The 16,492-nt window shown below is 39.9% G+C and overlaps 1 protein-coding gene across 1 annotated transcript in view; it reads left to right on the forward strand.

The window, feature by feature from the left end:
• The window catches only part of Pcdh15 (protocadherin related 15), a 777,836-nt gene that overhangs the window by 528,876 nt on the left and 232,468 nt on the right, over positions 1-16,492 (forward strand). Inside the window, exon 16 of the mRNA XM_076917096.1 lies at positions 12,283-12,362. Coding sequence (XP_076773211.1) covers positions 12,283-12,362 — 80 coding nt within the window. The remainder of the gene's footprint in view (positions 1-12,282; positions 12,363-16,492) is intronic.

The following is a 16,492-nucleotide window of genomic DNA, read 5'->3' on the forward strand; positions in this document are numbered from 1 at the left end:
GTTGGACTACAAAATTAAATTTCACAAGAATAATTGTGGATCTGTGTAGCGGAATTTTCTCTTAATTGATTAAAATAATAAATGCAAGAAGCCAATCACTGGACAAGAAGGAGGCAGGACTTCCAGGTCCAGGAGAGGAAGAAGGAACACAGGAGAAAGGAACCTCCTTTTGGACTGTGGGAGCAAGGAGACAGGATGTAGGTGGCCAGGGCCTGTTAGTTCAGGTGCAGATCCATCCAGATCCACCACTGGAAGATTTCTAACTTAGAATAGTTGATACATTTGGGATGCTGGGTTCTGTGCCCCACAATTGTGTTATCTGTTGATTCTAAATTAAGATTGTCTGGTGTTTTCATTCACATGGCATTTCAACTAAGCTCCAAGGTAACCAAGGCAGAAGTGTGGGTTTGCGAGAGTGCACCCCAGCTATTTGGGAAATGGTGAGCAGGTTTGGCAGCAGCCAGCCATGAGGCAGAGAGAGGGATTTCAGAGCTCTGGAGAGGTAGACCCAGCCTTGGTGGAACAGGCTTGGGCAAAAGAAAAAACATGCAGTCTCAGGATCGATTAGTACTGGGCTGGGAACAGACCAAGACCACCAGGCAGTGCCTAGCCGGTGATAGCATGGATTGTTTTTTGATGTTACATACCACAGATCTGTATGAAAATAATCTGGCCAGGTGGTGGTGGCACAAACCTTTAATCCCAGCACTTGGGAGGCAGAGGCAGGCAGATTTCTGAGTTCGAGGCCAGCCTGGTTTACAGAGTGAGTTCCAGGACAGCCAGGGCTATACAGAGAAACCCTGTCTAGAAAAACAAAAACAAAAAAAAGAAAGAAAGAAAGAAAATAATCTGAAGTTAAATGATGTAAAAAAAAAAAAAAATGGAGATTATTTTGGTATACTACATTCACGCCAAGCCTGGGAATTACATTTTGTAAAAATGAAAACTATTACTTGTTGGCATGGATATGGAGAAGACGGAATAAGAGGTGTTGTATTGTAGTGTTCTAATCAGCTGAGAATATAAAATTCAAATAAAAAGAGTTCCAGACAAATAATAAAAATATTTGGGAGGAATATTAAATATGAAATTCTTTTTGGATATCTACTTGGGAACAAATGTGTAGAGTTCCCCCAGATTCTTGGGTCGAAGCCTAAATCCTCAATGGATGGTATTTGTAGAGTTTCTGAGAAAGAATTGACTCCTGTATATGAAGGGCTCATAAAAAGAATTATTGCCCTGATAGTGAAAACCAAACAAACAAACAACTAAACAGACACATGAATCTCTCGCTTTATGAGTCATTACAACAGCTATGTACAAACCAGGAAGGGTGTTCTCAGTAGACACCAGGTCTGTGGCTGCATTAACTCAGAACCTTATGGTCCTTAGAGCTATGAAAAATATATCATTATACTCCAGCCTGAACTCTCAAGGTAGCTCCTGAAGAAATTGACTGAATGGTTTGATGTACTTTTGGAATAGGAATATTGAAAGGAAGATGAAAGAAAACCCGACCGCCGTACAGAATAGACTACTCCAGCCCATGCGGTTCCAAGGGGGAGAAAGTTTATTCAGGGGAAAGGGCAAAGGTGGGGAGAGAAGTAGAGGCCCGGCCATGACCACGTGGAGAGAGGAAGGGGGGGGGAGGGGACAGAGAGAGAGGGGGTGTAAGAGCGGGGTAAGAGAGTAAGACAGCAAAAGAGCAAGAGAAGAAGAGAGGGAGTAAGAGAGAGAGGAGGGGGCAAGCAGCCCCTTTTATAGTGGATCAGGCTACCTGGCGGTTGCCAGGTAACTGTGGGGAGGAGCATACCTGGCTGTTGCCAGGTAACTGTGGGGAGGAGCATACCTGGCTATTGCCAGGTAACTGGGGATGTGGAGTTTAGACGAAATACTAACAAATATACCTGCTATTTTTCTTGTTTTGTTTTTGTGATCAAAGTACCGTACCTGAACAGCCTAAGGACAGAAGGGTTTACTCCAGCTCATAATATTCATGGCAGCGTGTGTCTATGAAACTTTGGCAGAACATCACGGTTGTGTGAGTGAAGGAGAGATTCTTCGTAATTTTAGACAGGAATCAGAGACAGGAAGATGGCAAGAACCAGGTATCTCCAACTTCCTGCTATGAAAGATCTACTTCTTTATAGTAGGACATACCTTATCAAGTTTCCAGCATCTCCCAATTAGGGTCCAATATATGAAACTTTGTAGAGGTTACTTCTTATCCAAACCTGTAACAACAGGAACTAGAAATACACAATATCTTGAGGATTTGAATGTTATTTAAAACAATGAGATTAGACTAACCAATCAGGCAGAGATTGCCATTGAGCAAAATATGAGAGGAATGTGCTTTAGTGTAGAATTGTTGTCCCCTAACAAACAAAGGTGTTAGGGGCTGACTCTGACTCTGCTGTCTCCCTTTGGGTCCCTTTCTCTTAGCTGGCCTTTCTCTGGTCTCATTGGGAGAGGATGCACTTAGTCCTGCTGAGGCTAGATGTGCCAGAACTGAGGTGGCCATGGGGATGGGCGTTCCCTTCCCAGGAACCTTTATTAACCACACAACTCTGAAAGAAAAAGAAACATTTGGAGAGTTATACCCTTCCAATATATTATTTTCAACCTTTTTATATTTTGAAGCATATTTTTTTTTATTCTGTCAGGTATATAGCTACACTACAAATTTCAGAACTGGGTACTGCATGTAACGTTTACTTCACATGTTTGAAATATGCAATAAGTTCTATATCAGAATAAAATACCAAAGCAACACCCTGTCACGTACACTGGGTATACACATTCATCTATACCAAAACACATTTATGAATATACCACCTTATCAGAGATCCAACAGCTTAACACCAGGAGAAAACACATGTTTCAAGACAGTCCTACATAGAGCAGGTGGCCTTTGCACAGCACACAAATAGACAAAACATCCAACACATAAAAGAAAAAAAAACAAGGGAAAAAATTTTTTTTCAAAAAGAATAAGATACTGTTATGCTAAACCGAAAATTTCAGTTCTTACTCTCAAGTAGTTAATAGCATCAACCAGTCAGGATCTGTTTGCCTAGGTGAGAGAGAGGCTTATCTAAATCCATTCATTGATCTTGTATCTCCCTTAGAGTTCCCACAGGCTGATGCTTTGTCTTTTTCTTCCCCCACCCCTACCTTGATTTACTTACATATTTGCAGCTTCCTTCCCTCCTTTCCTCCAAATCCTACCCTCCCACTCCTCCCCCATCTCACCTTCCCCTTCACAGAGGAGAAGGGAATGTCCACCTTCATCCCCCACCCACACCCCAAGTCCTGGCACATCAAGTCTCTGTAGCATTAAATGCATTCTTTCCCACTGAGGCCAGACCAGGCAGCCCAGCTAGGAGAAAAGGGTCCCAAAGGAAGACAACTGAGTCAGAGTCAGTCCCCTTCTATTGTTAGAGGACCCACATGGAGACCATCCTGCACATCTGCTACATATATGTAGGGGGCTAGGTCGAGCCCATGCACACTCTTTAGTTGGTGGTTCTGTCTCTGGAAGCTCCCAACAAGGGTCAAAGTTAGTTGACTTTGTTGGTCCTCGTATGGTGTCCTTTACCCCTCTGCCCCCTCAATCCCTCCTTCCACACTTCCACAAGACTCCCAGAGCTCTGTGTGATGTTTGGCTGTGGGTCTCTGTATCTGTTTCCATCCACTACTGGATGAAGCCCCTCAAAAGACAGTTATGCTAGGCTCTTGTCTGCAGACATAGCAGAGTATCATTAATAGTGTCATTCAGCCTGGCAGTGGTGGCGCACGCCTTTAATCCCAGCACTTGGGAGGCAGAGGCAGGCAGATTTCTGAGTTTGAGGACAGCCTGGTCTACAGAGTGAGTTCCAGGACAGCCCGGGCTATACAGAGAAACCCTGTCTCGAAAAACCAAAAAAAAAAAAAAAAAAAAAATAGTGTCATTCAGTGTGAGGAAGGTACACTCCACCAGATGGCATTTGATGGACCGTTTATGGATTTGCCTCTTTTCGGGATTTTTTTTCTAGGCGCCAAGAATATTGCTTATGTGAATATTTTTGAAAATTTTTGTGCCCCTAAAATGTGTGCACGTATGCATATAATAACAATCAATAAAAGAGGATGCCATGAATATGAAAGAGAGCAAGGAGGAGTGTATGAGAAGAGAACAGAGGGAGGAAAGGCAAGGGAGAATCTGTGTGATTATATTGCAGTCTCAAAGATAAAAGGAAAAGAAACTGGGGATTTTACAGCCGATAAATTAAGTCATCTGGTTGAAATGACTACAAAAGAGTTGTCTTCAAAGGGACTATTTGTCCTTCAAGCAATAATTAAAGAAAAACTTAGCTCTGTTAGAGCCATTAAATAAAACACGTATCAGCAAATGGATGGCTAAATGTCATCCCTTGCTATCTGTCCAAAGTCAACATCATTCAGTCATTTAGCCTGAGGTCAGTGGACAAGTTAACATCAGTCTGTGTCTTCTGTGTGGCAAGCTAGCAAGCTCTTGGATCTACCAAACACCCACTGGAGGTTCTGCCTGCCTCTGCTTCTACTACAGCCAGTGTTTCTCTCCATAGCCTCTCTCTGCTTCTGAAGACCCCCAAACTCGAGAGACCCTTACTCAAGTCTCAGGAAATCATGGCCACCCACAAACTTGCAAGACACCGTACCTGGATGCAATCAGCAGAGGTTTATTAGGGAAGAGATCTGGCAGCCAACAGTCAAACTGCTCACCCACACAGAGTAGAGTTTGACCCAGCCAGCAAGCTGAGGGGCTCTTTTATAGCACAGGGTAGGGAAAGGGAGGAATTTTCACGTGGTAATACATGATTGTTTGTTTTACAAATTTTGAACATCAGCAGGTTGTAACACTGGGAAGACCTCAAGGGGGGGAGAGGTAACAAGAACAGTGGAAAGTTAGCTAGTTCTTGGAACCACCCAGATGACTTGCATCTTTCTCTGTGGTCAGGAATGTGTCTTCCTGCTTTGGGCCTTCCCCACCCACAGGTGGGTTTTCTTCCCTGAGGCTTGAGGAATGTTGCTCTTCCCCAATGTATCCCGGGGCAGTGAAGGCCTGAAATCTTACATTCAGTTCTGCTTTCTGGAACCTGCATTCTTTTTGCTCAGGTCTCGGGGTAGAGAAAAAGCCTGTATATATTTTATAAAATGGTCTTTATAAAATTTTTCACTCTACACTTCCTCTCCAGCTATCACTGCTCTCCACAGGTCTGCATTCCTCCTACCCCATATACAAGTGCTGGGGTTTCACACACTAAGTAATGCTGTCCTGATAACTCTTTTTTTATGTGAAAATCTTTATTGGATATTTTATTTACATTTCAGATGCCATCCCCTTTTCTCATCTCCCTTCCCTAGAAAACCCCTATCCCATCCCCACTTCTCCTTTGTGCTTTTATACTATTTTTTAATGTTAATCAAAGGCTTTATAAGTTTGGTAATACTCACTATCAATCAGAAGTGTAACCCAATACCCAACCTAGATATATCAACTATCTTTGACTGGTGGGGACATGTAAACATCCACCTCCATGTCCCCCCCCCCCTTGTCACCTAGCTCCTCTTCTCCTTCTCCTCTGCTCCATACTCCTCCCACCTTAACTCTTCCTACATATCACCCTTCCTGTTAAAATAAAACTTTTCTCTTAGAATACAGTTAGAGCATAACTATACCAATTTGTGTCAGTAAGATACAAGATAGACCTAATACCCAGTCCATCATTTTGTTGACTAAACAGAACCTCTGTTGTCCCTCCTAAATAAAAGACTGAATTCTGAACCTGGCTTTTTTTCTTGGCTTTAGAATGAATGTCAGCTGAAAAACATCCTCTCAAACCTTTTCTCTCAAAGTACATGGCTGGGATTGGCTATGAGACTATAAGTCTTCAACCCGTCAGAAATTCAGAATTACTGAGTTAACTGAAATTATGGGAAGCACAAAGCATAGCTTCTAAAACTTAGCCAAATTATAGAGACCACTGAGCACCCGGACAGTCCCTATACTACAAAATGTTAGAGCATTCAATCTTCAGCCTTCTGGCCCAGGATCATCTGACAGACCTAGTGATGCAGAATCATTAAGGGCTGATTACTCTGTCTTGGCAGATATAATCAGTTGACTATTCCACAAGTGTGTCCTTTTCTGGACAGTAATTTGTCTGTAGATGAAAAGAGGCAATTCTTGCCTAGTGGCTATTTCACCATAACTGGAATAACTCCAAAGATGCTCAATTTCTTCTTAGAATCCAAGACAGGAAGCTGTCAGGAGCAGACAGGTCTCTAATCAAAATGGACATTAATAGAGAAATGTTTGTAATGTCAATTCTATGGACTTCTGATGGTTTGAAAACCAACTATCCATGTAAGGGAATCTGGACTATTGTTTGTTAACTCCTCTCAGCTAAATAAAATATAGAAAACACCCTAATAATAAACTTAGAGTCATGAATTTGCTATAGGCCCTTAACTCACAGGCTAACCATCTCAAATCAGTTTAAAAAGTTAAAGAAGGACTGGGTCTAAACCTTGTATTCCTAAATGTGTTATACAGGCGCAATGCCTATGAGAGTAACAATATTCATCTCACTTTTGTATCAATAAGAAGCTCGTACCAATGGAAACCTTAAATTTGAAATCAAAGTAAATTTTGTACCATTTAAGAAATTATAACTTCATCTTAATAACAATTATACATATTTCTATCAATAGGTTATGGCTATGAAATAAATCCTAGCTAATCCTCCCTGTTCCAACAAAACCACTACTTTTCCCTAGAAAGACAACTCAATATTAACCATCTCAGTCCCCAAGCCAGGGAATAGAAGCGCCAACTCTTCATTAACTTCTTCAAGCTGATTATGGGCATTGAGATATTAGATGAGGGGCAGGGAGAAGAGTAAATTGATAAGCCTCTGACGTCTGTGTCTTCACCGCAACCCGCTGCAATTCCAGGACATCAGAGGTTCAAGCAGGTCTGTTCAGCTAACTTGATGAGTAGACACACCAAGGCTGTGTATTCTGCAATATACAAGTCTCAAAACAAATTTTAGTATCAAGATAATTTTTGTTCGAATTCTGGAATCTAGTCTTCTGGCAGCCTGCCTCTGTCATGTCTAATCCATATAATTCTGGGAGTTTCTATGAGGGTGTACTACCACCATCCTCCCATTTTCATCTCCCTGCTCTTAAATTCCCCAACACTAGGGAATACAAACTTTCAGGCACCAAGGCCCTCTACTTCCACTGATGCCTAACCCCTTACCCCATCCCCCCTCCTCCAATTACTATGAGGATGTGCTCCCACCATCCTCTCATTCCCACCTCTCTGCTCTTGAAATTCCCCAACACTAGGGAATCCAAACTTTCAGGTACCTAGGCTGTCCACTTCCATTGATGCCTGGCAAGGCCACCCTCAACTACCTATACAGGTGGAGCCATGAGTCCCTCCCTTTGTGTTCTCGGGCTGGAGATTTTAGAATGGCTACTCCAGCTTGTTTCTTAGGGCCATTTGTTGAAAAATTGTTTTCCAGCCTTTTACTCTAAGGTAGAGTCTGTCTTTGTCACTGAGGTGGGTTTCCTGTATGCAGCAAAATGCTGAGTCCTGTTTATGTATCCAGTCCATTAGCCTATGTGTTTTGATTGGGGAATTGAGTCCATTGATGTTAGCAGATGTTAAGGAACAGTGATTGTTGCTTCTTGTTATTTTTGTTATTAGAGGTGAAATTATCTTTGTGTGGCTACCTTCTTTTGGATTTGTTGGAAGAGGGTTACTTTCTTGCTCTTTCTAGGGTATAATTTCCCTTCTTGTATTGAAGCTTTCTGCTATTATCCTTTGTAATGCTGGGTTTGTGGAAAGATATTGTGTAAATTTGGTTTTGTCATGAAATATCTTGGTTTCTCCATCTATGGTAATTGAGAGTTTTGCTGGGTATAGTAGCCTGGGCTGGCATTTGTGTTCTCTTAGGATCTGTATGACATCTCTCCAGCATCTTCTAGCTTTTATAGTATCTGGTGAGAAATCTGGTGTAATTCTGATAGGTCTGCCTTTATATGTTACTTGGCCTTTTTCTCTTACTGCTTTTAATATTCTTTCTTTGTTTTGTGCACTTGGTGTTTTGATTATTATGTGATGGGAGGTATTTCTTTTCTGTTCTAGTCTATTTGGCGTTCTGTAGGCTTCGTGTATGTTTATGGGCATCTCGTTCTTTAGATTAGGGAAGTTTTCTTCTATAATTTTGTTGAAGATATTTATTGGCCCTTTAAGTTGGAAATCTTCACTCTCATCTATACCTGTTATCCTTAGGTTTAGTTGTTTCCTCATTGAGTCCTGGATTTCCTGGACATTTTGTGTTAAGAACTTTTTGCATTTTGTGTTTTCTTTGACAGTTGTGTCAATATTTTCTATGGTATCTTCTGCACCTGAGATTCTCTCTTCTATCTCTTGTATTCTGTTGGTGATGCTTATGTCTGTGACTCCTGATTTCTTTCCTAGGTTTTCTATCTCCAGGGTAGTCTCCCTTTGAGATTTCTTTATTGTTTCTACTTCCATTTTTATGTCCTGGATGGTTTTGTTCAATTCTTTCACCTGTTTGGTTGTGTTCTCTTATAATTCTTTAAGGGATTTTTGTGTTTCTTCTTTAAGGGCTTTTACCTGTCTACCTGTGCTCTCCTCAAATTCTTTGAGAGTGTTATTTATGGTTTTCTTAACATCCTCTATCATCATCATTAGAAGTGATTTTAAATCTAAATCTTGCTTTCCTGGTACTATGGGGAATTCATGACTTTCTTGTGTGGGAGAACTAGGTTCTACTGATGCCAAATACTGTAGGTTGCTGATGCTTATGTTCTTGTGCTTGCCTTTTGCCATCTGGATCTCCTTAGTGCTACCTGCCCTGTCTCTAACTGGAGCCTGTCTTTCCTATTATCTTGGTTTTATCAGAACTGTGTGGGGTGGGTGTTACTACTGGGGTAAGAGGTGAGGCCCAAAATCTGCTCAGTGCTTCAGGCCAGGAGTGACTTCCTGGGTCCTAGTGGGTCCCAGTTACTCCCTGTGCGGAGCGGGCATTGCTTTCGCTTACCTAAGATAATGCCAGCGTTAGAGCATCTGGGAGGCCTGCTTCCTCTGGATCCTTAGAGATTGGGGGCAGTGCTGCTGCCTGGGATCTGCTCAGTGCTCAGGCCCAGACCAGAAGGAACCCCCTGATAACTCTTTATCAAGGGAGATTTTACCATCATCTCTAGATGTCCTTCCTGGATTGTTTCATAAGAATTTGAAAACTCTGCATTGGAATTAACTATTTTCATTCACCCTTTGCTCCCTGGTGCTCTGTATACAGAGCAGACAGAGGTTTATCTGTTCATGACTGAGCTTTCAGTGTTTGACATTGGTAGAATACTTCATAAATATAAGGCTAACTAAGGGGCAAATAAGATATTCATTATTTTCCTTTTTACAACTTACATTTTGTGCCTCAGAATAAATAATAGCCAGGGACAAACATAATGGCTTATTCCAGAGCTCCCCAGTGGATTCCAGGTCCAGTGAAGATATGGCACATTTGTTATCTATTATTTATAATTGTTATTGCACTTTTCAAAATCTTGAAAAAGGAGCCCATTTTTCACTCGATTTATGAAAAAAATATATGAGAAACATTTGCAGTAAGGAGGAGTGATTCGTACTTATTGCATGAAAAAAAATGAATGATATGAATAAGCTTTCTCTTTTCAAGAAAATAATAGTCACTAATTACCTCTAGACTTAAAAAGACACAGCATTCAATTAAGTACAATATGAAGTGCTCTGGTGAAAGGAAGACAGGATTAGGAGCTTGATTGGACTCCTACATTTTTATTTATAAATAAATTCCTGCTAACCTTAGATAAAATTGTAACTTACTAACACCACAAAAGAATGATGCAATTAAAGTCACACAGTATTCACATATCCCACCCTCACTAATATAGAGTCCAGTCACTTCTGCATATTAAAGGATTCATGGGATGGACTGTGAGATAATTTAGTGGGTAAAGGTGCTACCAACAAGTCTGATGAGTGAAGTTAGGTACCCAGGACTCACTTGTTGGAAGGAAAAAATTCATTCATAAAACTTGCCCTTTTGACCTCCACACTCATGCTTTGTCACATGTGACCCTAAATATGTATTGATATATAATATATCAGTATATAATATATTATTATATAAATATACTTTATGTAAATTATATTAATTTATATAAAAATATAAATATTATATATGAATATATATTAGAATATATAAATATATATCAAATCATATATATACATATATATGATTCAATACCCTGAGATGGCAGCATAGCTCAGTGGTAGCGTGTTTAACAGGTAGAGTTCCCTGAGTTTTATTCCCAATAGTGCAAACAAAGATTCATTATCATCAAGTCTTAATGGTTTACACAAAATCCCTGTTTCAGAGTCTGTATTCTTGCAATTTTGGAAACTTAAAGTGATAACTTCTTCTAGAAAAAGAAAGAGAAAAAGAACAGCAAACAACGTAGGAAAAAAAGCCCAGCTACAAACCAATGAGCAAACAAAAAGGGTTTGGGAACAGGGACAACAGAGCAAGTGGCAAAAGTTTTTGTGTTAACTCTTCAGTAATAGAAGGCACTCTCCAAATTCTGTCATTGAGTAAAGTGACTTTTATGGGATTTGCTTTAGTTGATGTCATAAAATATTAAAATAGAATGTTTGCTAAGTTTTCCATACACTTTTCTGTATATGTTTCATCTTTTTTGTATATGCCATAGCATTTACCTGAAGGCATAACGTCTGGGCCTTGAAGAGCTAACCACTTTGTTAAGTTAGTTGAGAGCTAATCATTGTGAGGGTGTAAGAGGAGAACCTGGGCTTGTTGCTAAAATGCTATTTGCTGCTATACCGGAAATAAGTTCAAGGAAAGAACGTGGCACAGTCGTCCCGACACAGCAAGCATTTCAAACACAGCCAGTGGAACTTGCCAGTGGTTTCCACTGGGAATGAGGCTAAGTGACTGAGGTGGAAGTGCGTGAAGTGTGTCAACCTGAGAAGGCGGCAGAGGATACAAGATGTAGGGATGAAAGATGGGTAAAGAGATGAGTCAGAGAATAAAGGCATTGGTCCTCTCTGAGATGTGGGGCAATGAAAGTAATGGGTTCATTTTATTACCGTTACATTTATTCATTTGTGTATATAGTAGATAGTATCTTCATTCACATTCTATAGTATCTATAGAATGGTCAGAGGACACATTGTATAATACGCATAGAATTGACTATTGCAAGAGTCAGTTATCTTCTTGTACTGTATGCCTCCTACAGAGTGTAGTCTATGCTGGCAGTTACCTTGATACACTGAGCCATCTTGCTGGCCCAGCAGCAGACTGTTAGTTAGTTTCATAAATGAGGCAGATGCAGAAGAACATGAATCACAGAGGGGAACTGGCCATGCATGAGGCAGATTAGATAGAATCTTGTAATGCAGGCTATGGTTATTTATCACAAACTGAAGCATAGCTATACAGATGTCCCTGGAGTCTGGGAGCATGTTGTCCTGCAGGAGTTTCTAGCCATGGCTATCCTGTGGCAGTTTAGAAGGATGTTGCATATTCTGGACATATAACATGTCACATAGGTTGACCCGCCTGAAGGAATAGCTTACCTGTCCACATGGATTACATACTGAACCATGATTACCGGGTATACTTATTATATTACCAAAGTCCAGTGAGCACCACTTTCTTGTGTCCCTTCAACTCTAAGGCACAGTCTAGACTATCTGGTAACTTGCCAAGGCCCACCCTGTTATCTAATCAGTAACAGACAGTAGCTTAGGTACAGGCTGTGTCTGACAGACAGATACAGTTCGTCTCAGCCTGAAGACACCCCCCCCTCCATAGAATAAGATCAGAGAAGTCTCTTGACACCTTTCACAAGTTAGATAGGTAACATTTAATGTATTTCTTTACATTTAAGACATAAGATGCCTAAAAATAGAATAGTTAAGTTTATTGACTTAAATAAATTAACTTTTATCATTATTACACCCCCAAGGCCTCCCCCACATACACAAAATGTCTTTTACTCTCAGAAAGTACAGGTACATGTCAGAAAATGGCAGGTTCAATACAGAATACTTCCTTCAATCTCTTGATATCAGGCCATACTTGATTCCTTAACACTAATAGTTTGAACATTCTATAACTAGTTTCTAATTGAATTATGTTTTCTTCTCCGAAGGCAACTGATCGAGAGGGAGACCCAATCACATATGCCATCGAGAATGGAGACCCTCAGCGAGTTTTTAATCTTTCAGAAACGTAAGTTGCAAGGGAATGATTTATACTTAATCACCCCTCCTCACCATTAATGTCAAACAACATGCTGTTAGCAAGAGGACAGACTTTCAGCTGTTTGTAGTTTTATTTTATATTTTTTTCTATGAATGTTAATGAGCTCTGGTGGTAATTCTAAACTAAAAACCTTTCCCCGGAGACTATTTGTTTATCTTAAACAATTGCAGGAAGTAAAATCCACTGAGGTGGAAAAATTTCACTCACAGGCAAATCCTGGGACTAATTAGATGCCTGTAAAGTTGTCAGCTGTTCATGGTGACTAGGGGCGTTTCTTTAAAGAGTACAACATAACTCATTCATTCGAAGGGAGGCTTGGCAACCAAGTTTGTTACATCACATCTAAGATGCAATAAAATCAAAAACACCATTTTGACCTTTCTGTTTTCAACATATCAGAGATGCTCACGTCACTGGAGATGACATTTGAGAAAGTGGTTAATGTACAGCCATCACTTGCTTCTACTCTGCCCCTTGATGACAGTGAGGTTGATAGACTTTCTAAAGAGCAGAATGATGTTCTGGGTCTATTGCCAGTGTCCTCTCTCACTGAATGAAAGCAGTGTTAACTTAGTTACAATAGGATAGCCACTGCCTCTGTCTCTAGAACATGTGGTTATTAATCAAGTGGGTCATGTGTGGGTCTATCAGTCCTACAACAAAACAATTTAACACAGAATAGAATTTTATGAGAAAGAGTCAAACTACTTCAGAAAGCCGTAGGTAGACAGTTAACAGTTTCTCCCACTTCTCTGGATTTAAAAGATGGATACATAATCTCTACTTAACAATAGAAAGTCTTAGCTATTTGACATTTCCTCAGCAGATACATTGAAATCATAAATTGGACACAGTTTGTAATTGCCATTAAAAAAATGTAACCATGTAAAAGGCTGTTTACTGAAACTGTGGTAGTGCTATAAGGTAACAATCTACACCAAGATTGGGAGAGAACTACAAATCCAGAAACACCCTATCTCTTAGCAAAGAGGGCTAGAATTCATCCTACCAAGAGAGCTATCCTCTCAGCTAGTGAGTTTTGGACACAGTGAGAAAGAATGAAGTCCAATCTTCATACCATTCTTAAAACTTAATTGAAAATGGGTTGCAGATCAAAGCACAAGAAGTAAGACTTCAGAACTCTTAGAAGAAAAATTTTACCCTATAAATTAGGCAATGTGATGTCTACATATATAGCACAAAATTCCCAAAGGCTCCCTTTGGAACTCATCCACAAATTTAAAAAATATGTCTCAAGAGGCACCATCCATTGAAATGAAAGGCCACCTACAAAATTATATAAAATACTTTAATTAATGTAAATGATAATAATCATATATCAAAAATGCATACAAACTCAAAAGGAAAAAGAGAAAGAACCTTATTTATTTGTTTATTTCTATAAAAATAAACAAAGATTTGAAGAGACACTCTTCTCCCCACCTTTAATCTCTCATCCTCCCCTCTGTGTGTGTGTGTGTGTGTGTACACGTGCAGAAATGATAGATGGTAGTCAATGAGCACATGAAAATATAGCAAATAAAAATTAAAGCTATAAAGATGTAAGAGGATTTTCCATCCAGTTAAAAAGTATATGAAGAGCAAGCAAGAGCCAGAACATAGAGATGCCGGTGTCCTCACAGGTTACTATGTAGAATACATGCTTTAGAAAGCTAGGAATTTTCTCCACATGTTAAAAATAACATAGCCACGTAACTAATCAATTATCTCCATGTCTACTCAGCAGAACTAAAGTTGTACCATTGTGTTAAATATGAAAATAATCATCATTGCAAACATATATACAGACAGCATAAAAACAGCTCACATGTCCCTCCACAAATGAGTAAGCAATGTTGTTAATCTACACAATGAGTTATTATTCATAGATAAAAGGGAATGAACAGCTGGGACACAATTCAGTACAGACATACTTTGAAAACACATTTCTAAGTGATATACGCCAGTAATTGATCCAAAATTATCAAACACTTCTATTTCTATTTTTTGAAGTACACCAAATAGGCACATGCCTGCATGTGAGCACACACACATACACACACACACACACACAGACATACAAACACACAGACACAAACACACACCATCACAGACACACATACAGACACACACAGACATAGACACACACAGACATAGACACATACAGACAGACACAGACACACAGATACACAGACACACAGACACACACAGAGACACACAGACATGGACAGACAGACACAGACACACAGACAGACACACAGAGACACACAGACATGCGCAGACACACATACACACACACAGACAGACACATGCAGAGACACACAGACATGCGCAGACACACATACACACACACAGACAGACACACGCAGAGACACACAAACATGCACAGACAGACACACACACAGAGACACACAGACATGCACAGACAGACACAGACACACAGACAGACACACACAGAGACACACAGACATGCACAGACAGACACAGACACACAGACAGACACAGACACACAGACAGACACAGACACACAGACAGACACACACAGAGACACACAGACATGCACAGACACACATACACACACATACACACAGAGACACACACAGACACACAAACATGCACAGACACACAAACACACACAGAAACACACACAGAAACACACACAGAAACACACACACATGCACAGACACACAAACACACACAGAAACACACACACACACACACACACACACACACACACACACACACACACACACACACGACTCCTGGGGCGGGAATCCGAAAGTGACGAGAGTGAACAGGATCCATTTATAGAATGACTCCTTTTGTCTCTCTATTTAGCAGATGTATCTGCTCCCCTTTGGTCGGTACAATGTTACACTATACACACAGACAACAATGTGTTTACTCTTTCATTAGTGGGTATTTGAGTTCAATTTATCCCTTTTGGTTATCGACACTGTGGTGAATATAGATGTGCATCCAAGTACATGAGTTGGGCTTGTTTGCTTTGACTGTATACACAGACGTATAATTGCTGGGACATATTGTAACTCAGTTTCTTAATTATTTGAGAAATTGCTAAGTGCTCTCATCAGGGTCTGAATCATTGTACATCCTCAGCACCAAGTTACAAGTTTCTGAATCATTTTGCATTCTCACTAGCAATATAGGAGGATTCTAGCCTCCCCATTGATACTGCCAACAATGAATTTTCTTCTTTGATTATAACTATGGGTAGGTGTGGAGTAATAGTTCTTTGTGGCCCTTTTTTGCATGTCCTGCATGGATGAATTGTGAAGTTGAATACCTCCATGATCCCATTCTCTGGATACTTTCCTTGGGAAACCATTGGCTCAGAACCTTTGTTTCTTAACCGGGTTCTCTCTTGCTTAGTTATGTGAGTCCCTAAGAGTTCTGAAACCACATGCTTGCTGGATATAAAAAGTCAAAGCATTTTCTTCTTCTTTATCACCTTCCCACTTCATTGATGGTACTTTGTGATGCAAAATTTTATGCTTTTGGTAAAGTCCAATATAATTACTGTACTTCTGCTTTGTGTATATCTGGCGTCTTCTCCAAAAATGCCACTGCTGAATCCAAGTCATAAATGTTGTCCCTGATGCTGTCATAGGAGGCTCCTTTAGTTTCATTTCCTACAATTATAAAATTAATACATTAATTTATTAATAATTAATAATTAATAATTGAACAATTAGAATAATTATAATAAATATAATACCTTTTAATAATTGAATACCTTTAAGTAGTATCCTTCAAATCTATTGTATAGAGTTCAGTTTTCATACAACCGTTGATTTACAATACATGTGCCTGTTGAGTGGTTTTGATACCTTTTCTGAAACCTTCCTGTAGACATAACAACTCATTCTGGAGACTCAGTTTTGTTCATTGGATATTCCAGTCCTCTTTTTGATGCTCAAACCATCCTGTAAACTGTGTGCTGGATTCTTCTCCTAGGATCCTGAGGCTTAGTTGTGCTTTGTGTCTAGTGTCAGGCGCTTTCTGACTTTCGGTCATTTTAAAGAATGCCTGGTGCTTTTCTTCCTTTTATGAGTTCTGAGTTCAAGCAAGTGACG

This window comes from Arvicanthis niloticus, chromosome 20 (assembly GCF_011762505.2).
Source record: "Arvicanthis niloticus isolate mArvNil1 chromosome 20, mArvNil1.pat.X, whole genome shotgun sequence".
NCBI classification, from domain to species: domain Eukaryota; kingdom Metazoa; phylum Chordata; class Mammalia; order Rodentia; family Muridae; genus Arvicanthis; species Arvicanthis niloticus.